This window comes from Amphiprion ocellaris, chromosome 16, assembly GCF_022539595.1.
Source record: "Amphiprion ocellaris isolate individual 3 ecotype Okinawa chromosome 16, ASM2253959v1, whole genome shotgun sequence".
Lineage (NCBI taxonomy): Eukaryota > Metazoa > Chordata > Actinopteri > Pomacentridae > Amphiprion > Amphiprion ocellaris.
Genome location: NC_072781.1, coordinates 33,770,622 through 33,796,907, shown reverse-complemented (window position 1 = coordinate 33,796,907; position 26,286 = coordinate 33,770,622). Strand labels below are relative to the sequence as shown.

At 36.7% G+C, this 26,286-nt stretch overlaps 1 protein-coding gene across 1 annotated transcript in view; it reads left to right on the top strand.

The window, feature by feature from the left end:
• Positions 1-26,286, top strand: part of cdh5 (cadherin 5) — a 51,744-nt gene that overhangs the window by 15,363 nt on the left and 10,095 nt on the right. Inside the window, exons 2-13 of the mRNA XM_055018433.1 lie at positions 1,545-1,718; positions 3,752-4,031; positions 5,737-5,859; positions 6,340-6,507; positions 6,589-6,770; positions 10,915-11,028; positions 12,762-12,904; positions 12,975-13,108; positions 14,929-15,038; positions 16,099-16,201; positions 19,643-19,773; positions 20,880-20,994. Coding sequence (XP_054874408.1) covers positions 1,545-1,718; positions 3,752-4,031; positions 5,737-5,859; positions 6,340-6,507; positions 6,589-6,770; positions 10,915-11,028; positions 12,762-12,904; positions 12,975-13,108; positions 14,929-15,038; positions 16,099-16,201; positions 19,643-19,773; positions 20,880-20,994 — 1,777 coding nt within the window. The remainder of the gene's footprint in view (positions 1-1,544; positions 1,719-3,751; positions 4,032-5,736; positions 5,860-6,339; positions 6,508-6,588; positions 6,771-10,914; positions 11,029-12,761; positions 12,905-12,974; positions 13,109-14,928; positions 15,039-16,098; positions 16,202-19,642; positions 19,774-20,879; positions 20,995-26,286) is intronic.

Here is a 26,286-nt window from a genome sequence, read left to right as displayed (position 1 = left end):
TGATTTTGAACAAAATGCTGCAAATATGCTGATTCATACAAAACTGCCAAGAAAGATATTTACCAAAGTTTCAGAGATGGGATACCTCTGACTTTTAAATATTGGAACAGATTTCCATATATATGTGTGTGTGTGTGTGTGCGTGTGTGTGTGTGCGTGTGTGTGTGTGTGTGCGTGCGTACGTGCGTGTGTGCGTGTGTGTGTGTGTGTTTCCTGCCGTCATTGTTGTGGAAATTGTTGTTAATAATTATTGTAAGGAATAATTAACATAAATGTGATCAGACAGTCTTTTTACATATTATTTTCATCATTATTATTGTTTAAAGATGATGGCGCAAGTTTGCTATTGAGGAAGTTTGTATCAAACAAGATGCCCTTCGTACTTCTCAGTACCCATGAAGTAGCTCTCAGGTTCAAAAAGGTTGGTGACCCCTGCTCTAGTTGCATCTGTTTTGGTAGTTTTGGAAAGAAATTCATTTTTTTACTGTCTTGTTGCATCTTTTTGTTGTGATTTTGCATCTTTTTTTGGTGATTTTGCATCTTTTTGTGGATATTTTGCATCTTTTTGTTGTGATTTTGCAACTTTTTTGTGATTTTGCAAGTTTTTGTTGTCTTTTTGCATGTTTTTGTTGTGATTTTGCAACTTTTTTGTTATTTTGCATCTTTTTGTGGACAATTTGCATCATTTTGTCTGTTGTCTTCATTTTGCGTCTCTCTTTCCGTTTTGTGCCTTGTTTTATTTGCTTTGTGTCCAGATTTAAGTATTTTGTCTCTTGCTTTTCTTGTTTTTGTCATTTAGCCTGATGTTTTATGTGTTTTCTGTATCTTTGTTAATTTTTTCGTTCATTTTTGCTTTATTTTGAGTTTCCGCTCAGAGAGGTTTGTTATGTTTTTGTGTTCATTCTATGTTGTTTTGCGTCTACTTCTGGTCATTTTGTGTCTCTTTGTGTGTATTTATGTTCTATTTATTTGGTTCTGTCTCAGTCCGGTCGTTTTTTTGTGTGCAAATGTTCGTTTTACTTCTATTGTGTGTTGTTTTGTGTCTCTTTCTGGTCGTTTTGTGTCTCTTTACTGTGTTGTTGCATCGTCTAGTTGTTCTTTCTGTCCTCTTTTTTCTCATTTTTCGATTAAAAATGAGCCACAGTGTGTTAAAATAAACCCCCAGAGCCTTTTATTTGGGGTTGATCAGGTTAAAAGTCTAAATCTAACAGTTTTCTGAGCTGTTTGGTCCAACGTGATGGTTTATTTTTCCAGCGCTGCTCGTTAACATTAATATTTGTCCGTCTGTCTCAGATTTAAACCAGGAGTTTCTTATTTTACTCCACGGTTTGTGTTAAAGGGAGTAAGTTAAATGTCAGCGTGGCCTTTCTGCTCCAGATTACTGAATGTCAGCTCAGACTAGGTCAGGACCTAAAGTGGGTCAGCGGATCCCTCAGAGGGCCGGTCCCAGGACGGAGCTGAAACTTTCACTGGTCCCCGGCTGCCCGGCTTTAGAGCCTGGTCCAGGCTGATAAGTGGTCTTAAAGTGATCTCCTCTGTCCCAGATGATGCCCCGGATCCAGCTGTGGCTGCTGGCCTTCGCTCTCCTGGTGGAGGCGGCCGCCATCGTGAAGAAGGAACGCCACCCGGTGCTGGTCCGGCAGAAGAGGGAGTGGATCTGGAACTCTCTGTACGTGGAGGAGGAGAAGCCGGCGCCCATCGCCTACAAGATCGGACAGGTGAGTCTGAGAGCCAAGAACTGAGGGCCACGAACGCACCACGACTGTAGAAAACACCCAAATCACAGCATTTATCAGCCAGAAAACTACGGTCCTCGAACGCACCACGACTGTAGAAAACACCCAAATCACAGCATTTATCAGCCAGAAAAACTACAGTCCTTGAACGCACCACAACTGTAACAAAAAACACCAGAATCACAGCATTGATCAGCCAGAAAACTACGGTCCTTGAACGCACCACAACTGTAACAAAAAACACCAGAATCACAGCATTTATCAGCCAGAAAACTACGGTCCTTGAACGCACCACAACTGTAACAAAACACACCAGAATCACAGCATTTATCAGCCAGAAAACACATCATGTTTAATGTGCAGTTCAGTTGGAGAAAATGAACCAAATCTGAGATAAAAATGATCAGAGCTCGTCAGATTATTTGTATTATTGGAAATAATGCCAAATATAAACCATTGCGCTACCAGATTCTGTAGAAAACTAAAAGTTCTGAGCTTCTCTGCAAAACTCTGATGAGATTTTTCAGTTTCAATATTAAAAAACCAACATTACCTAATTTAGCCTCCACAAAAACGCAGTTTTGTTGAGAAAATGAACCAAATCGGAACTTATAATGATCGTTTTTCATCAAAACCTTTGTCTATTTTAAAAATCAGTAATAATAAATAAAAAATAAATCATTTGCATAAAGCAGATTCTGTAAAAAAATGAAAATTCTAAATTTCTCTTTGAAACTATAATGAGATTTTTTATTTTCAATATTAAAAAACACCAGAATCACAGCATTTATCAGCCAGAAAAACTACGGTCTCGAATGCACCACAACTGTAAAAAAAACCACCAGAATCACAGCATTTATCAGCCAGAAAACTACGGTCCTTGAACGCACCACAACTGTAACAAAAAACACCAGAATCACAGCATTTATCAGCCAGAAAATACATCATGTTTAATGTGCAGTTCAGTTGGAGAAAATGAATCAGATCTGAGCTTCAAATCACAAGATTTCATTGAAAAGCTTCTTTTTACATTTATCGTTTAAATGTTTGCCAAAAATAAACCAATTACATAACTCAGATTCTGTGAAAAAATATCTACATTTCTCTGTGGAACTGATGAGATTTTTCAGTTTAAATATTAAAAAACATCAGAATTACATCATTTAGCCTCCACAAAAATGCAGTTTTGTTGAAAAAATTAACCAAATCTGAACTTAAAATCATCAGATTTCATCAAGTCCTTCGTCTAATTTAAAAAGTTGCCCAAAATAAACCATTTATACAACCTGATTATGTTTAAAAAAACTAAAAACAATCTGCATTTCTCTCCCAAACCGTGAAGAGATTTTTTAATTTCAGTATTAAAAAACACCAGAATCACAGCATTTATCAGCCAGAAAACAACGGTCCTTGAACGCATCATGTTTAATGTGCAGTTCAGTTGGAAAAATGAACCAAATCTGAGCTTAAAATGATCAGATCTCATCAGAAAACCTTCATTCTATATTATTTTTAAAAAAGACCAAAAATAAACCAGTGAGTGAAAAAGCCAGCTATGTTTAAAACTACAGAAAGGAGCTCATTTATCAGGTAGAAAGGAAAGGTCCTTGAATGCATCGTGTGTGATTTGTGGTTCTGTTGAAAAAATGAACCAAATCTGAGCTGAACTGAAATTTCATTAAAGTCGTTTTATTCCACCCGTCTTATTCAAACTATACGTTATATATACACATTAAATATTATGTTTAGAACCGTAAAATGTTCTATAGAATACTAATTACTGAACCCTAGAACCCATTTATGTCTAAAACTATGCCCAGAATGAACTCATTTATCTTCTGGAAACTATTACCTGATTTCAAACCAATCATCTTAGTCAGAAAACTTAAAGTAAAATCATTTCATTTAAAATAAAATCCTGTAATAAATGAATAAATCTGCGTCTTCTGAGGTCAATGAGAAGCTGTGAGTTTCTGGTGTAGATCTGAGACCATCGGTTTCTTCTGGGTTCTTAGCTGAAGTCCAGCCAGCGGGTGGAGGTGAAGAGGTTCAAGATCGAGGGCGAAGGAGCCAACAGCATCTTCACGGTGGACCAGAAGGGAGACCTGTTCGTCACCACGTCTCTGGACCGCGAGGAGAAGAGCTCGTACCACCTGACGGCCCGCATGTACGACGGAAACAACAAGCTGATTGAAGACTCTGGAGACTTTGTGGTCCAGGTGACCGACATCAACGACAACCGGCCGGTGTTCCCCAGGACCTACAACGGATCCATCATGGAAAGGTCCACCATCGGTAAGATCATGTTTAGATGGTTCATACTGACCTCCAACCAGCTCAAACTGGGTTTAGAAGGTTCAGAGATGATGAATGAAGAAAGTCTGATGTTTACCAGCTGCTGATCCTTCAGATAAAACTGGATTTCATGGAAAACCAAACATGAAGCTCAGAGAAACGACCCGCTGGCGACTAAAGAGTCTGAAAATAAACCAGAAAAATGAATTTTAATCAGCAGGAAACTGGAAATATGAACAGAACCATCAGATTAAATCTAAAAGTTTTGGTTTTAGAGCAAAAATGAAACAAATCTGAGCTTAAAACTAACATTTTTTGTGTCTCATTTACAATTTAGCCATAAATAAAAACATTTAGTAAAAAACTGAATGTTCTGAGATCTTTGCCCCACTGAATCCTGCAGACGAGTGAAAATGTAAAAATTCAGAGACTTTTCAGGACTTTTGGTTTCAAAACAACAGATTTTCTTGGAAAAATCCCCACAGTTCCTCCAATAATCATTTCATCAAAATTCACACAAATTCAACCTTTCTGACCTTTAATAAATGACTTTTTATCTGGAGAACCAATAATTTATTCCTGCATGAACATAAGAGTCTCTGAAGTTTTATTTATTTATTAACTAGTTCCTGTTGGAACTCAATCCAGCTTCATTTAAATAAAGTTCTGAGCTTCTGAGTCCATCTTTAACCACGAAACAGATGTATTTTATCTTTAAAAATCTCCAAAACTTCCGCATTTATCAGCCAGAAACTGGAAATACAGAAAGAATCGTTGAAAATCTGATGAAATATCTGCAGGATTCCAGTGAAATAAAGTAAAGAAGCAAAGAAATGTGCTGATTTTTCATCTTTCAGTTCATTTTGTCTCTTTGCTTCATCTAGTTGCTCTTTTATGTCTCTTTGAGGAAGTTTTACACAGAAATTCTACTTTCTTTATTCTGGTTTCCATCATTCTAACTGGCAGAAGATGTCTACATCATTCTCTGTCCTTCTTCATGATGTTCTGGATCCTCAGAGCTGCAGGACTTTAGATTAAAAATGGGTAAAACAGTGAAGAAAGATGAGATGGAAAACGCTGCTCTTTTCTTTTTTAGTGTCTTTTTTGTTGTCATTTCAGTTCCTTCATCCATCTTTGGAACCATTTTGTGGTATTTTTGTGTGTTTTTTTACATTTAAAGCTAAACTTTTAAACAGATCAGGAACTAAAACAAACACATTTCATTTTAAACTCATTTTGAGTTGTTTCAGAGAATCTATTGGTCATTTGGATGATTTGATTTTGTCACTTTAGACAAATTTCACGTCATTTAAGATATTTTTAAAAAATGTTTGGCAACATTTTGTTTAGTAAGTTTCGAGTAATTTTAGGCAAAATTCTGTCATTTTAGACCAGATTTTCTCATTTCCGGGTGATTTTTCATCTTTTCTGTGTTGGTTTCCGCCTCATTCAGCTCATTTTGTGTCTCTTTGTTGTGATGTTGCTTCATCTAGTCGTTTTTTGCATCTTTTTGAGCTGGTTTTAGACAGAAGTTCTACTTTTTTGATCTGGTTTACATCATTATAACTTAGTCCTACCTACAGAGGACATCTCTGAGTTCTTCGTGTTGTTCTGGTTCCAACTGCAGGTCTTTATGTTCCACAGATTAATCTGATTAATCACATTAATCAGGTTAATCAGGTCTAATATTTGCTCCGTCCGGCAGGAACTAAGGTGGTGGAGGTGAGAGCGACCGATGCTGATGATCCGACCACCGCTAATGGGGAGCTACGCTACTCCCTGACCCAGGACGGAGACGTCTCGGCCTTCGAGATCGACAGCATCACAGGTAGATGTTCTGAAGGTGGAGGTGAAGCTGCTGGAGGTGTTTGTATCTTCTGTAGATGTTTGTATCTTCTGTAGATGTTTCTGTCTTCTGGAGATGTTTCTGTCTTCTGTAGATGTTTCTATCTTCTGTAGATGTTTCTATCTTCTGTAGATGTTTCTATCTTCTGTAGATGTTTCTATCTTCTGGAGGTGTTTGTATCTTCTGGAGATGTTTCTATCTTCTGGAGATGTTTCTATCTTCTGGAGATGTTTCTATCTTCTGGAGGTGTTTGTATCTTCTGGAGATGTTTGTATCTTCTGTAGATGTTTGTATCTTCTGTAGATGTTTCTGTCTTCTGGAGATGTTTCTGTCTTCTGGAGATGTTTCTATCTTCTGTAGATGTTTCTATCTTCTGGAGATGTTTCTATCTTCTGGAGGTGTTTGTATCTTCTGTAGATGTTTCTGTTTTCTGCTCTGAGTCACGCTGACGCCTCGTTTCAGGTGTGATCAGCTGCAGGATCAGCTCTCTGGACCGGGAGAGCCGAGGTCAGTACGTGGTGGTGGTCAGAGCTCAGGACATGAGAGGGATGTCTTCAGGCAGCACGGCGACCACCTCGGTCAGCATCAGCATCACTGACACCAATGACAACATGGCCTCCTTCACCAGGAGTAAGGTCCACCATGGCTTCATCTCAGCAGCCTGCTGGTCTCTGGAGATAAATATAACCTGCTTCTGCTCTCCTTCCTCAGAGACCTTCGAGCTGCAGCTTCCTGAAGACCACAAGCTCAACGAGAAGATGGGAACCCTGCAGCTGGAGGACCGAGACCAGATCCAGAACAAGGAGCCCATCTTCTCCATCCACGGAGACAGCAGCAAGATGTTCAGCCTGGAGCTCAGCCCCAGCAAGGACGGGAACCTGCTGCTCAGACAGGTAGGAGATGGAGGACACGGGATGGTCAACATGTGATGGTGAACACGTGATGGTCAACATTTGATGGCAAACATGTGATGATCAACACGCGATGGTGAACATGTGATGGTCAGTATGTGATGGTGAACACGTGATGTGAACACGTGATGTAAACATGTGATGGTGAACATGTTATGGTGAACATGTTATGGTGAACATGTGATAGTCAACATGTGATGGTGAACACGTGATGGTGAACACGTGATGGTGAACACGTGATGGTGAACATGTGATGGTGAACATGTTATGGTGAACATGTTATGGTGAACATGTTATGGTGAACACGTTATGGTGAACATATTATGGTGAACATGTGATGGTCAACACGTGATGATCAACACGCGATGGTGAACATGTGATGGTGAACATGTTATGGTGAACATATGATGGTGAACATGTGATAGTCAACATGTGATGGTGAACACGTGATGGTGAACATGTTATGGTGAACATGTGATGTGAACATGTTATGGTGAACATGTGGTGAACATGTGATAGTCAACATGTGATGGTGAACTCGTGATGTCAACGTGATAATCAACACGCGATGGTGAACATGTGATGGTGAATATGTGATGTGAACATGTGATAGTCAACATGTGATGGTGAACATGTGATGGTCAACGTGATAATCAACACGCGATGGTGAACATGTGATGGTGAACACGTGATGTGAACATGTTATGGTGAACATGTGATGTGAACATGTTATGGTGAACATGTGGTGAACATGTGATAGTCAACATGTGATGGTGAACATGTGATGGTCAACGTGATAATCAACACGCGATGGTGAACATGTGATGGTGAACATGTGATGTAAACATGTTGTGGTGAACATGTGATAGTCAACATGTGATGGTGAACACGTGATGGTGAACACATGATGGTGAACATGTGATGGTCAGTGTGATAATCAACACGCGATGGTGAACGTGATGGTGAACATGTGATGTGAACACGTGATGGTCAACATGTGATGAATAAATATTAACCATGAAGTTCCAATCATTTTTAACGTCTCAAATAAAAATCAAACTTCTTTAGAAAACAAGAAATTTTAGATTTTTCAAATGTGGTCCTTTACAGATTTCAGTTTATTTTTCTAACTTCATGAATGTTTTTGTATATTTTCAAAATAAAGTAAAACATCAGCAGAATTAAAGGTTGATAATTCTGTAACATGACAGTTTAGTTTGTGTTCCCCTCACCCTGATACTGTGCTCATTATTATTATTATTATTATTATTATTATTATTATTATTATTATTATTATTATTATTATTATTATTATTATTATTGTTATTGTTATTATTATCAGAGTATTTATACATTCTAATAACCCGTATGATGTGTTTCTGTGAGCAGCAGCTGTGATACTGTGGTCATTACTGACCTCATATATTTTATTCTATATTCTAATAACCCATTTAAAGTATTTCTATATTTTAGTAACCTGTATAAAGTATTTCTATATTTTAATAACCCGTATGTTCCTGTGAGCAGCAGCTGAGCTCCTTCCTGCTGTTGAGTCCAGATGAAGTGAAGGAGGTTCTTTAAAGTCGCAGGTTTAAGTTGATGGAACTCCAAACATGCATGAGATGAGAACTAAAATCTGTTTTCATTCTGCCTCTAAACATCCTGAATCCAGACTTTAGAGATGTTTGCTGCAACCTGGACTCTGATTACTGGAGAAATGAGGAAGCTTCAGGGTCCAGTGTGGGTTTTCCTGCTGCTGGGTGCAGATATTCCTGGTTCCTGTCCTGGATGGAGCCTTCAGAGCTGCAGGATTCTCTCCTCACTAATCCAGCTGTGGGTCGCTGCTGCAGCTCGTCTTCCTGCTAAGCTGTTTACTGAAGCATCCTTGCTGCTGAGGATAATCCTGTTAGAGAACGTTCTACCTGCTCCGTCCCTCCGATAACAGCAGCAAGAACAGGAGCTGCTCTCCTAGATCTGCACACATGAAAGTGTCTCTAAAATAAATCTGAGCTGAAGAGATGTCTGCAGTCTTTTAGAGAGCAGCTCCAGGTGAAGCATCAGCAGCAGGAGAAGCTTTAAGCCTTAAACCGTGATGAAGACCAGCTTCTGTTTGTGGAAACTCTCTGGAGGAGAATCCCACAATAGAGGCTTTAACTTCACAGGAGCAGGAGGCTTAAAGTCAGAAGGATTTTAGAAGCTCCAGGTCAGACTGTTGAGGAAGGAGCTGCTTTATTTCTGACCACAACACCACAATAATTTCAATTAAAAGCAAAAACTTTATAAAGATGACATTTAAAATTCAGCCTCAAAGTAGAAACTCAAAGAACCAAAGAGTCCAGCTGTGATTCCAGTCAGTGAACTGATGAACATGTTTCTAAATGAGCTGAGAACAGCAGAACCTTCTCAGTTCTGGACCTAAGGACTGAGTCTATCTATGTCTGCATCATGGATCCACATGGAAAAGAACTGCACATTCTGAAAAATGAGATGTTCAAAATTATTCAGAATTAGTCCAGAATTACCAAAGATTTGTCCAGAATGACTGAAAATGTGTCATAAACAAGTAAAAATGGTCCAGAATGATTCAAAATGTTCCCCAAGTGACCTAAAATGTGTCTATAATGACTCAATATTTGCCCAAAATATCAGAAGAATTTTCCAAAAATGAATCACAATTTTCCAAAAATTACCCAGAATTTGTCCAAAATGACTTCACAATGGAAAAAAAATTGTCCAACATGTTTGGTGAGAACCTGACCAGGACTTCCACAGTGGATGCATGGTCCTGACAGTGAAGTACGGAGGCATGTTTTTAAGTCTTTTTATGATTGTTTGTGTCTTTTTATGGTTGTTTTGTGTCTTTTTATGGCTGTTTTGTGTCTTTTTATGGTTGTTTTGTGTACCGTAATTTCCGGACTATAAGCCGCTACTTTTTTCTCACGCTTTGAACCCTGCGGCTTATACAACGATGCGGATAATGTAGAGATTTTTATGGCGAACTTCATGCCGTCAATACGTTTAGCCTCGTCACATCAGACCAATGAAATTACCGAACAGGTCACAGTGAACCAATGAAACTGTTTGAATTAAATCAAACACACTCACTAAATTCTTCTGATCAGTCATTTTGGCTTCATGCACACACCCTCATCATGGAAAACACACAAAGAAATGCGTATGTGCTGTCTTTAAGGTTAAGTGTATAAGTTAAAAGTTGATTTTCAGTTGGGTTTTTAAAACAGCGTCAGAGTGAGTGCTTTCATTCTAGTTTGGTGTCTCTCACCGCTCTGACCTTTTTCCTGTTAGCTTCGTCTCTCATGTGGAGCCGACAGCCAACGGACACAGCTAATTCACCTTTGTTGCTAATGTTTCACAACGCTTCTGCCTTGGAGATTATTTGTCTTTTTACACTATTGGTCCAAGTCAAGCTGAAGTAAAGCACAGAAAAAGCAAGCCCTGTGTGATTATTTAAAGACTTGAGAATGTTAGCTAGCTGTCTAGCTACGCAATGCAAAGGCAGTATAGCGTATGATGCAGCTTCTGAGTTAAAGGTAATCGATCTGCCTGTCGAAGAAGGAAACAGAGCTGCTGCATGTCAGCTTGGCATCAATGAATCCATGGTGAGACGTTGGAGTCGGCAGCGTGACGATCTGACTCAGTGCGTTGTACTGCTGTGTTACAGGCACTGTTTGGAAAAAAGTATTTATTTACTTAGAAGTTAGAAAAATCTTTCTGTGTAAATATCTCATGTTACAACGTGGACACCTGCGGCTTATAGACACCTGCGGCTTATATATGTACAAAAATGTTTTTCTTTTTAAATTTAGTGGGTGCGGCTTATATTCAGGTGCGCTCAATAGTCTGGAAATTACGGTATTTTATGGTTGTTTTGTGTTCTATTGTTGTTTCCTGTACATGAGTCAGGTTGAGGAGACAGAGAAACTAATTTCTGAAACCTCCAGAGGACCTGAGGTTAGAATAATTCATGGTACTTTGGAGGATTTTAAATATTCAGCATTTGTCACCAGAACCTCCGGCTGATCTGATCGAGTTTAAAGTTCTTCAGAACTTCCATCCTGGTCTGATCTGACTTAGAAACTCTCCTTCTTCTTCTTCTCTCTTCCAGCCTCTGGACTTTGAGACAACCAGCAGTTACAGTTTTACCGTCCAGGTCAGAGAAAACCTGAGAAACCTTCGATTTCCTGCCGACAACGTGAACAGCGCCGTGACCTCAGCACAGGTGAGCCTCACCTGGAGAGTCTGGACCTCCTTTAACCCCAGAAACCTCCATCAGGGTTCAAAAAGACACACCAGAATAAAACCATCTATCAGCCAGACACTGTAAAAACAGAAAGACTCATCAGATTTTTAGCTTTTAAACTTAATGTTCAGTCAGAAAATGAACCAAATCACTTTATTCTCCGTGTCAGTTTTAAAAAATCACTAAAAATACGGAATTCAGTTGAACCAGATTCTGTAAAAAAGCTAATTTACTTGCTGATTTACTTGCATCAGACACTTTAAAGCAGACGTTGCACCTCATGGCACTACTACACTTTGACTTGTTCTATATACTTGTATATATATATATTTAATACTTGTTTTATACAGCTGTTTGTTGTTTGTTATACTATGTTGTTTTTGTTTTTTTGGAAGTGCCAACAAAGTTTCATTGCAGAAATGCAATGACAATAAATATCCTTGAATCCTTGAAAATTCTGCACCTCTGTGAGCCACTGTGACGATACGACTGACTCCGCTACGAATAAATTCATGGTTTTCCGCTGAAATGCAGGCAGTGTTTCCTCTAAATAAAAATGCAAATAGTTCAACATAAATGATCAAATATGAGTTTTTACAGAATCTGTCTGGAGAAAATATTTTCTTTATCGTAAACTTTTAAACTGAAACACGCAGAAAAAAGACATTTTGATGAAAAAACCAAACCAAAAAATTGTCAAGAAAACACTGAAAGAATATGTAAGAAACCAGAACAAAGAAGCAAAAAAAATTGAAAAAATATGTTTAAAAAACTAATAAAAAATGTGAAAAAACAAACAAAACCTGGCAAAATATGTAAAAAAAAAAAAACAAAAAAAACCCCAAAATGTACAACCTCTCCCAAAAGAACATGTCAGAAAAATATGCAAAAAAACTAACAAAACATGAAGAATGTAAAAAAAAACCTGAAAAATGTTTTTTTAAAAACAGAAAAATATATATAAAAAACTAAAATAATGTTTACAAAACAAATATGTAAAAAAAAGTTTTCAGAAACCTTGAAAATATGTAAGAAATGTAAAATAAATAAATAAATAAATAAAAAATATGAAAGAAAGCAGAACAGATTGGTAAAAAACACTAAAAAATGTGTCTAAAACCTGAATAGTTATGTTAAAAAAAAAAGCAGAAAAAATACTAACAACAAATGTAATAAAAAACTGAAAGAATATGTTGAAATAAACAGAAAAAATTCTAAAAAAAAGATAAAATAAAAGAAGAATGTCTAAATAACTGAAAAAATATGTAAAAATACAGAAAAATTATGTTAAAAAAACAGATACTATGCATAAAAAACCAGCAAAAAATGTTAAAAAGAAAAAACCCTGAAAGAACATGTCTAAAAAAGTGACAAAATATGTATAGAAAACAAAAACAATATTTTTAAAATAGTAAAATATGTTAAAAAAAAATAACATAAAAAATATTTTAAAAACCTGAAAAATATGTTAAAAAACTAAAATATAAAGTTTAAAGTATAAATGTAAAGAATTGAAAAAAATATGTAAAAAATTTAAAAACATGCATATATATAATTCCTGCAAAAACAGCTCATCTCTAATCAATAAATAAATATTCTCATAAATAATTAAATGTTGATTTCTAATAATTGAACACGTCTTTAGTTTTGGTCTTGAGATGATTCAACAGCAGTTTTTATCTTCATTCTGACTGATGTGTTTGAATTTCCAGGTGAACATCAAGGTGCTGGACGTAGATGAGCCTCCGGTCTTCTCTCAGTCCATCTACACCTTCACCGTGATGGAGGAGATGAACGTCAACAACATCGGGTCCATCTCAGCTAGAGATCCAGACAAAGCTGCCAAAAGTATCCGGTAAGACGAGCTCCCAGAGTAATGACAGAAAGTGAGAATCTAAGAGGAGCTGACGGCATTTCCTCCTCAGATACTCCATCCTGGACAAGGACTGTCCCATCTCCATCAACCCTCTGACCGGCCAGCTGTCCACCCTGAGGAGACTCGACCGAGAGCTGGAGGCCACGCACATGTTCCAGGTCAAAGCCCAGGAGGAGCCCACCGGTACGTTTAGAGCTTTAATTACCTGTTAGCCCTACAATGAGAGCTTTAATAACCCGTTAGCGCTACATTTAGAGCTTTAATAACCTGTTCGCGCTACGTTTAGAGCTTTAATAACCTGTTAGCAGTAAGTTTAGAGCTTTAATAACCTGTTAGCGCTACGTTTAGAGCTTTAATAACCTGTTAGCGCTACATTTTGAGCTTTAATAACCTGTTAGCGCTACGTTTAGAGCTTTAATAACCTGTTAGCACTACGTTTAGAGCTTTAATAACCTGTTAGCAATCAGTTTAGAGCTTTAATAACCTGTTAGCACTAAGTTTAGAGCTTTAATAACCTGTTAGCACTACGTTTAGAGCTTTAATAATAACCTGTTAGCGCTACATTTAGAGCTTTAATAACCTGTTAGCGCTACGTTTAGAGCTTTAATAACCTGTTAGCGCTATGTTTAGAGCTTTAATAACCTGTTAACGCTACGATTTGGACACAAGGAGACGCAAAAAAAAAAAAAGCACGACACAACATGAGAAAACTGAAACAGAAGATGGTAGAAATGGACAGAAAATGAGCCATAAAACAACACAAGTCCAGAGAAACACCAAACTGAATGACAGAAATTAGACAAAACTGTTTGAAGGAGACGTGAAACAACAACAATGAGACATAATGCTAAAGAAAATAAATCAAAACTGTTCTAAAGAGAGACATCAGAGACATAAAACATGAAAAATAACAAACAAAATGACAGAAAAAGAGGAGAATCTGTCCTAAAGAGACGCAGAAGCAGTAAAAAGAGACAGAAACATCTGGAGAACATTTTTTTTATTGCAGTTATTCCGACACTTGAGGACTCCTGGAAAACATTCTGTGATGATTCCACATTAGAACTGTTTCTTCTGGACAGCAAATCATAAACCAGAAAGGTTCTTTTCTGGTTCTTTAGAGGTTTCTTTCCAGCTGAACTCGTCTCACCTGGTCAGCCTGTTTAGAATCATCATTAATCATCATTACCTGTTCTTTATTCTCAGCTTCAAACCAAACTCAGTATTTTTAGAGTCTGTGGATGAAGGATCTATTTAGAGGCTCCGTATGGATCTGAACTAACCATAGTTCTAAAACAGAACATGAAACAAACGGAGACGAAGCTTTAAAGTGGTCAAAAATAACCTCAGACAGAAATGATCCGATCAGGAATCAGACGGAAAATATAGATCTGAACAAAGGAACTTTCTGTCCATATTCTATGTGAGAGGATTTAATAATAAACTAGAGGATCACTCAGAGCTCAGTCCTCCTCCAAGGCTGCTCAGTCCTCAGAGACGGACACATGGACAAACGTACCTCCATGTTCATTTGAGGAGTAATAATGTCCAAAAATGCAGCAACAATGATGTGAAATTGTCCAAAATAAAATGAAAAATTGTCCAAAATGAATCAAAATTTGTTAAAAATTCATTCAAAATTTGCCAAAAATAAAAAATGACTGAAAGACAAAGACGTGAAACTTTTCCAAACTGTGATTAAAGTGATGCTTTTATAGAATAAATATTTGTATAATTACATATTAGTGTAAGAATAATCAGTTTATGGGCTTTAATCTGACTAAAGTGATTCTTTAAACTTAAAGAATGCGTCTTTTTAAAGAATAAATCTGTTCATGGGGTTAAATAGTTTTCTGCTTCGTTTTTGTGTCTCAGATAAAAACATGAATCAGTTTAATGGGATTTTTTACTGATTGTTTCCTCTGATTTTCTCTGTTTTAACTCTGATTATCTGCCTGTTTCCTCTGATTCTTTTCTCTTTTAACTCTTATCTTCCTCTGCAGGTCTGGAGTCCTTCGTTAAAGTCAACATCATCATTCAGGACGTGAACGACAACCAGCCGGAGCTTTCTGTGGACGAGATCTTCGTATGTGAGAACGATGCCACCAAGACGGTGAGAAAAAAGGATTTTAGAACCATTTCAGTCTCATTTTAACTCACTGTGGTTCTTTTTTAATCTAAAACTCCAGAATAGAGCAGAAAGCAGCGACACAGAAGCAGTAGAAAGAGACAGAAACGTCTGCAGAAGGTTTTCATTCCACTTATTAAATCTCCTGAGGACTCCTGGGAAACATTCCGTGTTGATCAAACATTAAAACAGTTTTTTCTGGACTCGGTTTGAATTTCAAACGTTTTGAATTCTTCAGTTTCAGGTTCAGGAGCTTAAAAAGCTTCAGAATTTTTGTCTTTTACTTACAGAAAGAAATAAAAGCAGCTGGAGTCAGTGGAAGTTAGAATCTGTGAGGAGTAGATTTAACTTTCTAACATTTAAATAAAAGTTTAATTTTAATGATTTCTGTTCACAGTAACATCTAACCTGAACTGTTCTTCATTTATATTCAGACTTCCTGCATCTACAGGTTTATTCTCAGAAAACTTTTACCTTGTTTCTTATTTCTTATTTTTATTTCTTGTTTCTTGTTTTTTTATTTCTTATTTTTATTTCTTTTTTAATTTCTTGTTTTTATTTCTTATTCCTTGTTTCATATTTTTCATTTTTCATTTCTTAGTGTTGTTTTTTATTTTGATTCTGTTTAATTTTTTTGTTTCTTTTTCTTATGTTTTTTTATTTCTTGTTATTTCTTGTTTATTTTTATTCCTTGTTTCATATTTTTATTTTTTATTTCTTGTTCCCTTTTTCTTATTTTTATTTGTTTTTTTTTCTTGTTTCTTATTTTTATTCCTTGTTTCATATTTTATTTTTTTAAATTTTGTTGTATCTTATTTTTAATTTTTTTATTTCTTATTTCTTGTTCCTTTTGTCTTTTTTATTTCTAATTCCTTGTCTCTTATCTTTTATTTCTTGGCTTTTATTTTTTATTTCTTTTCTCTTATTTTGTATTTCTTACTTCGAAATTCTTGTCTCTTATTTTTTATTCCTTGTCTCTTATTTTTTATCTCTTGTCTCTTATTTTTTATTCCTTGTCTCTTACTTCCTGTTCCTGGTGTCTCAGGTGATCGGGACTCTTCGGGCCTCAGATAAAGACGACCGCCCGGCTTCCTTCTCCTTCGCTTTGGCCTCAGAAAGTTCCAACTTCTCCATCAGAGACTTCGGCAGTAAGTCTTTGCTTTAATTTCCAGATGTTGCTGCTGTTTAACATCTGGACGTCCCACTGAAGCTCTTCAGAGATGTAAAAAAAATTCACATTTTTAAATTAAAATTTTTTTAGGGTTGCAGGATAGATTTCACCACAAAATAAATACGATTTAGGCATGAATTCATCTCCTGTTGGTCTAAATTTGTCCAAAATGTTTTTTTTTTTTTTTTTTTTTTTTTTTTATTTACATGAAATGATTATTTTCTCTTAATAAAATTTTATATTTTGTTAAATATTAACTAAATACTGAAGGACAGAAAATGTTTTCTAATGATGGAAGGTTGGATATTTCCTGATATTTAACGTTAATATCAGAAGAGGACGATGACTGATAAAGAGAGAATGAGGACAGCTGGAATAAAAGCTGGAATAAAAGCTGGATCAGAAGCAGATCTTCAGCGTCAGACCTCCATCATCGTCTCTCCAAAATCCTCCTCGACGCTCTTCAAATCTGAACGGAGCTCAGAGTGACGGCCGGTGAAATATTGATGCAGGATTGAAGCTTTAAAACCAGAAACTCGTCTGAGTCATGATTTATTCAGCTTCAACTGTGTGTCCGTCGTGTCTTCACACCTTCACGTCTCACAACGTCGAGCTTTAAAGAGTCACAAACACGGAGGACGTTTCTTCATCAGAGACAACGGGAGGCTGCAGGAGATAGACAGCAGGACTGAAAGATCTAAACAGAGACAGAAAATCACAACACAAAGATAGGAAACCACAACCCAGAGACACTAAATGATAACAAAAAGACACACAAAACACAAAGAATCATAAAAAATATGCAAAAATAGTCAAAAACAGACAAAATGACAACATAGAGACACAAAAAACACACAAAGAACATAAAGAGTACCCCAAACAACTCAAAAACACACAAAACGAAAACACAGAGACACAAAACTACACAATGAACCATAAAAATACACAAAAAATTGTCAAAGACAGACAAAATAACAACAGAGACACAAAAACACACAAAGAACAATAAAAAAAATTCCTCCCAAAACTCAAAAACACACAAAATGACAAACACATTAAACCATAAAAAGATACAAATCAAACACAAAAAAGAACAAAAAACCCACTGAAAAACACACAAAATGACGACAGAGAGCCAAAACAACCAAAACCGACACAAAACCACAACGAAATGACAAAATGACCACAAAGACAGAAAGTAACCACAGAAAGATCAAATTTGACCACAAAATCGAAAGAAAGACACAAAAAGACACAAAATGACCACAAAATGACAAACGTTACACAAGATGATGCAAGAAGACACAAAAAATATTGTAAAAAGACACAAAAATACAATAAAAAAGACACAAAGACACAAAAAAAGACCATAAAAGACACAAAAGACCATAAAAAAGACACACAAAGACTATAAAACACAAAAAGACCATAAAAGACACAAAAAGACCATAAAAGACACAAAAAAGACACAAAAGGCACAAAAAGACCATAAAAAGACAAAAACACCATAAAAAAGCCACAAAAAGACCATAAAAAAGACACAGAAAGACCATAAAAAGTCCATAAAAAAGACACAAAAAGACAAAAAGACTATAAAAAAGACACAGACCATAAAAAAACAACAACACCATAAAAAACGCACAAAAAGACACAGAAGGACCATAAAAAGACACAAAAAGCCCACAAAAAAGAAACAAAAAGACCATAAAAAAGACACAAAAAACACAAAAAGACCATAAAAGACACAAAAAGACCATAAAAGACGCAAAAAAGACACAAAAGGCACAAAAAGACCATAAAAAGACAAAAACACCATAAAAAAGCCACAAAAAGACCATAAAAAGACAAAAACACCATAAAAAGGCACAAAAAGACCATAAAAAAGACACAGAAAGACCATAAAAAGACACAAAAAGACCATAAAAAAGAAACAAAAAGACCATAAAAAAGAAACAAAAAGACCATAAAAAAGACACAGAAAGACACAAAGACCATAAAAAAGACACAAAAAACACAAAAAGACCATAAAAAGACACAAGAAGACCATAAAAAAAACATAAAAAGACACAAAAGACACAAAAAGACTATTAAAAAAAAGACACAAAGACCATAAAAAGTCCATAAAAAAGACACAAAAGTCACAAAGACCATAAAAAGACAGAAAACCACAAACAGACACCACGTTGTTGTGATCTTCTGGTTTTGTTTGTTCGATTCCTTCCTTGGATTTGATGTTTCCATGAAGCTGCCGTGGAAAACCGTGGAATTTACTGCTGTAGCGTTACAGTAGAATTTACTGCTGTAGAAGAGTTACAGTAGAATTTACTGCTGTAGAAGAGTTACAGTAGAATCTACTGCTGTAGAGTTACAGTAGAATTTACTGCTGTAGAAGAGTTACAGTAGAATCTACTGCTGTAGAGTTACAGTAGAATTTACTGCTGTAGAAGAGTTACAGTAGAATCTACTGCTGTAGAGTTACAGTAGAATTTACTGCTGTAGAAGAGTTACAGTAGAATCTACTGCTGTAGAGTTACAGTAGAATCTACTGCTGTAGAAGAGTTACAGTAGAATCTACTGCTGTAGAAGAGTTACAGTAGAATCTACTGCTGTAGAGTTACAGTAGAATTTACTGCTATAGAGGAGTTACAGTAGAATCTACTGCTGTAGAGTTACAGTAGAATCTACTGCTGTAGAAGAGTTACGGTAGAATCTACTGCTGTAGAAGAGTTACAGTAGAATCTACTGCTGTAGAAGAGTTACAGTAGAATCTACTGCTGTAGAGTTACAGTAGAATCTACTGCTGTAGAAGAGTTACAGTAGAATCTACTGCTGTAGAAGAGTTACAGTAGAATCTACTGCTGTAGAGTTACAGTAGAATTTACTGCTATAGAGGAGTTACAGTAGAATCTACTGCTGTAGAAGAGTTACAGTAGAATTTACTGCTGTAGAAGAGTTACAGTAGAATCTACTGCTGTAGAGTTACAGTAGAATTTACTGCTATAGAGGAGTTACAGTAGAATCTACTGCTGTAGAGTTACAGTAGAATTTACTGCTGTAGGACACCTCATTGTTCTGCAGGTTCTTCCTGCTATTGTGTTCCTCTCAGGAGAAAAGCTCCTCCATCATCTGGAAGGAAACTTCTGGAGATGTTTGAACATTAACTAAGCTCCCCGTAGGATCTGTTTCTGCAGGTTTTTAATGAGCTGCAATCATCTCCAATCATCTCGAATCATCTCTGATCATCTCTAATCCGTGAAGACTCTAAATGCAGCAAAGTGACGTTAATCATCGTTCTGCTTTATGTTCTTATCTCAGAAACAGGAAATCACACATATTATTCTCAGGTTCCACACAAATAGATTTGATGTCAGAGCAGGTTATGATCTTCTTCTTCCTCTTCTTCTTCTTCTTCCTGCAGACGGCTCGGCAGATATCTTGGTCAAACAGGGTCCGTTCAGTCTGGACGACCCCAAAGACTACAGTGTGGACGTACGCATCAGCGACGGAGGACAGCCAATCCAGTCCAGCGTTACTAAACTGGCCATCAAGGTTTGTTTCTGTCTCAGCTTCAGATAGTCGATGAGGAATCACTGTCTATTGGTCCATCTGAGAATCAATCAGTCCGTTTGATTTGGTTTATTGACAAGAATTTACATAAAAATGGGTTTTAGGTTCAATTAAAAACAGACACCAAGAACACCAAGACTCCTATAACTCCTCTGATTAGATGATATGTTTGATGGACACCAAACACTGAACATCATCACAAACACACCATCCCCACTGCGAAGCACGGTGGTGGCAGCATCATGATGTGAAGCATGGTGGTGGCAGCATCATGATGTGAAGCATGGTGGTGGCAGCATCATGATATAAAGCATGGTGGTGGCAGCATCATGATGTGAAGCATGGTGGTGGCAGCATCATGATGTGAAGCACGGTGGTGGCAGCATCATGATATGAAGCATGGTGGTGGCAGCATCATGATTTGAAGCACGGTGGTGGCAGCATCATGATTTGAAGCACGGTGGTGGCAGCATCATGATTTGAAGCACGGTGGTGGCAGCATCATGATGTGAAGCACGGTGGTGGCAGCATCATGATGTGAAGCACGGTGGTGGCAGCATCATGATTTGAAGCACGGTGGTGGCAGCATCATGATTTGAAGCACGGTGGTGGCAGCATCATGATGTGAAGCACGGTGGTGGCAGCATCATGATGTGAAGCACGGTGGTGGCAGCATCATGATGTGAAGCACGGTGGTGGCAGCATCATGATTTGAAGCACGGTGGTGGCAGCATCATGATTTGAAGCACGGTGGTGGCAGCATCATGATTTGAAGCACGGTGGTGGCAGCATCATTTTTACATGAATGAATGTTTTCATGTGAATTCTTGTCAAATGACTAAATTAGATTAAGTCATTAAAGGGAAACTTTTAGAGGCTCTGTAGCGACACATACATTCTGATTGGTTGATGGGTTGATGGATTGATTGGTTGATGGATTGATTGGTTGATGGATTGATTGGATTGATGGGTTGATTGATTGATTGGTTGATGGATTGATTGGTTGATGGATTGAAGGGTTAGTTGATTGATTGGTTGATGGATTGATTGATTGGTTGATTGATTGATTGATGGGTTCATTGTTTCAGTCGTGTCGCTGTGATGCCAGAAGGATTCCTGTTCAGTGTAAAGCTGGAGCTCGGAGGATGGGAGTCAGTGTCCACGCTCTGATCGCCATCCTGCTCTGCATCCTCACCATCCTGGGTGAGTTCATTTATATGACTGATGATTTCTGACAGGGCTTTTGTTGGTGTCACCCTGGGAATAAAGAAAGAGAAGAATTAAAATAACTGTAGAAAGAATAAAATAACATAAAAGTAATGAAAATTTATTTAAACAAAAATGTATATTGATGAGATATTTACACATCTAGAAAATAATATCTAAACACACATTTATATAATAATCTTAATAAAACAGGTTAAAACTATAAATAATATTCACATAAAATAAACACAGAATAAATATTGATTCATTCCTTTGCAGCATCCACTATAATATTACAGTTTTAATGAAATTAAATTGGCCAAAAAAATTAAACTTTTTCCTGATATTTTCTCTGGTTAGTTTTTAATTTTTTTGTCCTGCAAAAAAAGATTGTCTGCAAAAACAAGACAATCAAAAAAAAAAAAAACATGACCAGAAATGACGGAAAATAAAGGCAAAATGATAAAAACTAGATGAACGAGACACAAAGCACACAAAAATACAAAACAAAGACACAAAATGACAAAAATGAGACATAAAACAACAAAAAATGAGTTCAGCGAGAAACAAAATGACACAAAAATGAGACTCAGAATCATAAAAATTAGATGCAAAACAAAACAAAAAGATAAGTGAGAGAAACTGATGAAAAACATAAAACAAAAAAATGCTACTAATGAGAAATAAAATGATTAAACCCAGACACTGAGGGTCATTAACCTCCTCAGAAGTCTTTGTCATGGTGCCCATTGCTGCTAAACTCCCACAATGCTCTCTGCTTTAACATGAACTGAATGTAGTCCAAAAAGACACAACACGAGTAAAACAAGAGACAAAATGACACAAAAATGAGGTAAAAAATTATACTAGTAGTAATAGGAGTTTAGCTGGATCTGTATATGTATCTGTATCTGTATTTTTTTCAGCTAAACTCTCCTTTCTGCAGCAGGTTTGTACTTGAACTCTACTTTAAGAGACGCCTTGCAGCCACAGCGTCGTTGTTTTTCTCATGAAGATATCATCAATGATGGATGCAAACAGCCTCTCTGAGTGATCGCGACGCGTTCAGGATCTGCCATAAATCAGATTTGTGTTTTGTTGTGGGAACTTTTCGCCTCCCGGTGTTGTTGGTTTTATGAATAATGCAGCGGCGGATGTGGGAATAACGCCGCTGGTTGAGCTCAGTATTCTCTTTGATAGCTTCTCCTTTCGGTTTGCTTTTTTATTCCTCCCTTCACGTCGCTGAGCGGCGGATGACGAGGACGGAGGCAGGAATGTGGGAAAAGCAGCAGAAGAATGGGATGTAATGAGGAAGTTTATCAGCTCTTTAGGTGCCGTCTGCTTATCAAACAGCAGCAAACACTCAACCTATTAACTATTAATACCTTCTCTCCTCCCCTGGGCCTCCTCCTCCCTATCAGACGGCCCAGATTAACTATTTAATGCTGTCGTCATTATCAGCCGCAGCCCAGAGTGTTTATCCACCTTCACATTTTCCCATCCAGCAGGAGATTCTTCTGGCTCTACAAAGAAAAGGGCTTCTTGGTGCTCGTTCCCTTTTAAGTCTGATATCTCCAGAGCTTATTAAACTGCAGAGCATGTGTTGTAAAAGATTAATCTGCTGGTTTCCCATGCAAACTTAAATTAGTCCTCTAAAAGGCATGGCTAATGCCGCCGTCCACCGAGAGGACCGGTTCACATCAGGACTCCTCCTTCCTTTCCTTTCCTTCCTCCTCCTCGTCTCCTGCCTCCTTGTCCTCATTCTGCAGAGCGTCAGCAGGAAAACTTCTCCTCCTCATCCAGTCCTGCTTTCTGAGTGTGGTTTAATAAAACTGTAGGAGGTGGAAGGCTTTAGGTTTTAAATTCATCTAAACGACGCCGTTTATCAGAGGAACAAACCGTAAAAACCCGATTCTAGCTAAACTCAGAGAGACACAAAACCACTAGAGTGAGATAAATGAGAGACAAAACGACAAAAACAAGACACAGAATCACAAAAACAAGACCAGAAATGACAGAAAATAGAAGCAAAATGACCAAAACAAGCTGAACGAGATACAAAGCAACACAAATAGATGCAGAAATACAAAATCAAGACACAAAATGACAAAAATCTAAAAATTAGTTCAGCGAGAAACGAAATGACACGAAAATGAGACCCCAAATCATAAAAATTAGATGCAAAACAAAAGAACAGAGATAAATGAGACAAAAAATGATGAAACTGAGACACAACATGACAAATATAAGACGTAAAATAACAAAAAACAAGACACAGAATTACTAAAACAAAACCAAAAATGACAAAAACTAGATGCAAAATGATAAAAACTAGATGAACAAGATAGAAAGCAACAAAGATAGACACAAATACACAAAATAAAGACACAGAATGACTAAACTGAGACACTGAGGGTCATGCCCAGAGCTCTGTCTGAAGAGTTTCTTTACTTCAACGTAAAGAAATGTTGTGTTTTCTGATGGTTTTCTGCTTTTCAGTTCCTATTGTTGGTCTTCTGCTTCAGTCTGTTTATTTGCTGGTCTTCCTGCTTCTTCTTCCTCTCCTCCTGGTGTTTATCCAGTCCTTCTTCCTGTTTCTGTTCAGTCAGTGAAGTTTCCTCCGTCATACTGCTGTTTTCTCTTTGACTCGTTCAGGAATTCATTCTGGTGGTTTTAAATCCACTGTTGGTCCAACAAACGTGCAGAAGAACTGCCATCATTTTAATGGTTGCTTTCTGGATGTATGAAAAATTGAATTGTTCAGTTACAAAAACAGAATTTACATATGTAGTGTAAAATAACATTAAAAACCTGTAACTGAATAATCGTAAAGTTGTATTTTATTTTAGGAGTCTTTGCTCATCAGCATTTAACACAAAATGACAAAAACAGGACAAAAGAGACAAAATAAAAACAACCAGATGTTACACTATATGAGGAATCTGAGAAAAAAGAAAACACAAAACATGAACAAAATAAGACAAATTGAATATATAGAATATGGAAAGTCTTTATTGTAAATGTACGACATCAAAGGTTCAATCCCACCGTACTTGTCGTAAAAAAGTTAAAAGACTGGGATAAAGACTTTAAAAACTAGAACATAATATTGACAATATGACACAAAAAATGACATCTAAAATCAAAAAAATTACATGCAAAACAAAAGAGACACACATGAGAAAAATTAGATATAAAATGACTAAAACAAGACATGACAAAAAGAGACAGAATCACAAAATTAAAGACAAAAAATGACAAACTAGAAGCAAAATGACAAAAAATTGATTATCAAAAACAAAATGCTTAAAACAAGATACTAAGGGTCATTAACTTTCTCATTAGTCTTTGTCGTGGTGCCCACTGCTAACTAAACTCCAACAGTGCTCTCTGCTTTAACATTAACTGAATGTAGTCCAAAAAGACACACAAAAACAAGATAAACAAAATGACACAAAAATGATTTTTAAAAAATGATATGCAAAACAAAAGAGATAAATGAGACAAAAAAATGATGAAACTGGGACACAACGTGACAAAAATGAGACGTAAAATGACACAAACAAGACATGAAATGACAAAAATGAGATGGAAGATGACAAAAATAAACACGGAATCACAAAAACAAGACCAAAAATGACAAAAACTAGATGCAAAATGACAATATCAAGATGAATGAGACACAAAGCAACAAAAATAGGCACAAAAATACAAAAGCAAGACACAAAATGACATAAAAATTTCATTAAGGAGGAATAAACCAAATATGAGCTCAGAATGTATTATACATATTTCACTGAAAATGTTCCAGTCTCAGTTTGTTTTAAACATGTGAGCTCTGGTTGGAGATCATTAACCACCAACCGATATACAACTAGGGGTGGGAACCTCTGGGTACTTTGCGATACGATTCACGATACAAGGCTCACGATAACGATTATCTCACGATATGGCGATACAGCGATTATCGATATATTAGGCAGGAAATCAATCTAAGATACTCCACAATACAACTATTAATGACAAAAACAAGGTATTTTTAAATGAAAAAAATAAACAGTGTTTATTTTTTGCACTTTTACTGACACAATCTGTCAAAAATCAGTGCTTTAACAGAATATTTCAGTGTAACATTTCTGTAAACAAATACAAGTGTCTTCTTAACAGTGACACTATTCTAGTGCAATATTCTTGTAAACAAGTGAGTGTCTTTCTTAAAAGAATCACTATTGTAGTGCAAAATTTCAGCAACAAAGCTATTTGTTCCTTTTTTAAACAGCGACACCGTTTCTGTGTAACAGTGCGATCAAGTGCAAATCTACTGCAAGGCATCTATCTACCTGCACATTTAGAGAGAACATACCACAAAACAAAACTTAACAGCTAAAGCTTACATTCAAATATCAAAATGATTTATCTTGAGAAATGATGTAGTTCAAAAAGTGCATTTTTAAACATCACAGATTTTAGAACTTAAACACTGAGAATTCTACAAAACTGATCCACTTTCTGGACATGTCCATGTTACACAGGGATGTGCATGTTTTTCCTGAGAAAGAGCAGCTGCTCAGCATGTTCAGGAGTGAACATACTTCTCTGAACACTGATGATGTCGCCAGCGCTTGAATGTAAAATCCGAAATGTACCCACACTTTTGACTTGTAAGCTGCCGGTGCATCTTTCAACTTCTGTTTCTCGCTTGTTGCCGCCATGTTTTCTCCCTTTGTGCGCTCTATGGGTATCTTCTTCGCCTGGCGACTTCCGCCCACTTCACCGCCACTCCCGAGAGGAGCGCCCCCAGCGGACCACCAAGGAATTGCCCAATAAGCAATGAACATTGAAAGAGCCGTTTATAGCGGCTGTATGTTAAATAAAAGCATCGATCCTTGGCGGGAGCGTATCCATAATCGATCGGGAGACAAAATATTGCAATATATCGCCATATCGAGATATTGTCACACTCCTATATACAACATGACAAAAACCAGACACAGAATCACAAAAACAAAGACAGAAAATGACAAAAATTTGACTATCAAGAACAAAATGGATAAAACAAGACACTGAGAGTAAGATGAACTGAATGTAGTCCAAAAAGACACAAAACGATTAAAACAACAGACAAAATGACACAAAAATGAGACCAAAAATGATAAAAAAATTACATTAAAAAACTAGTGGTGGGACATGATTAAAAATTTTTATTATTTTTTTAAATTTATTATCCCTTATTAATCCCGTGAGGGGAAATTCTAATTTTCGCATATCTCCCCAATTGGGGGAGTCAGA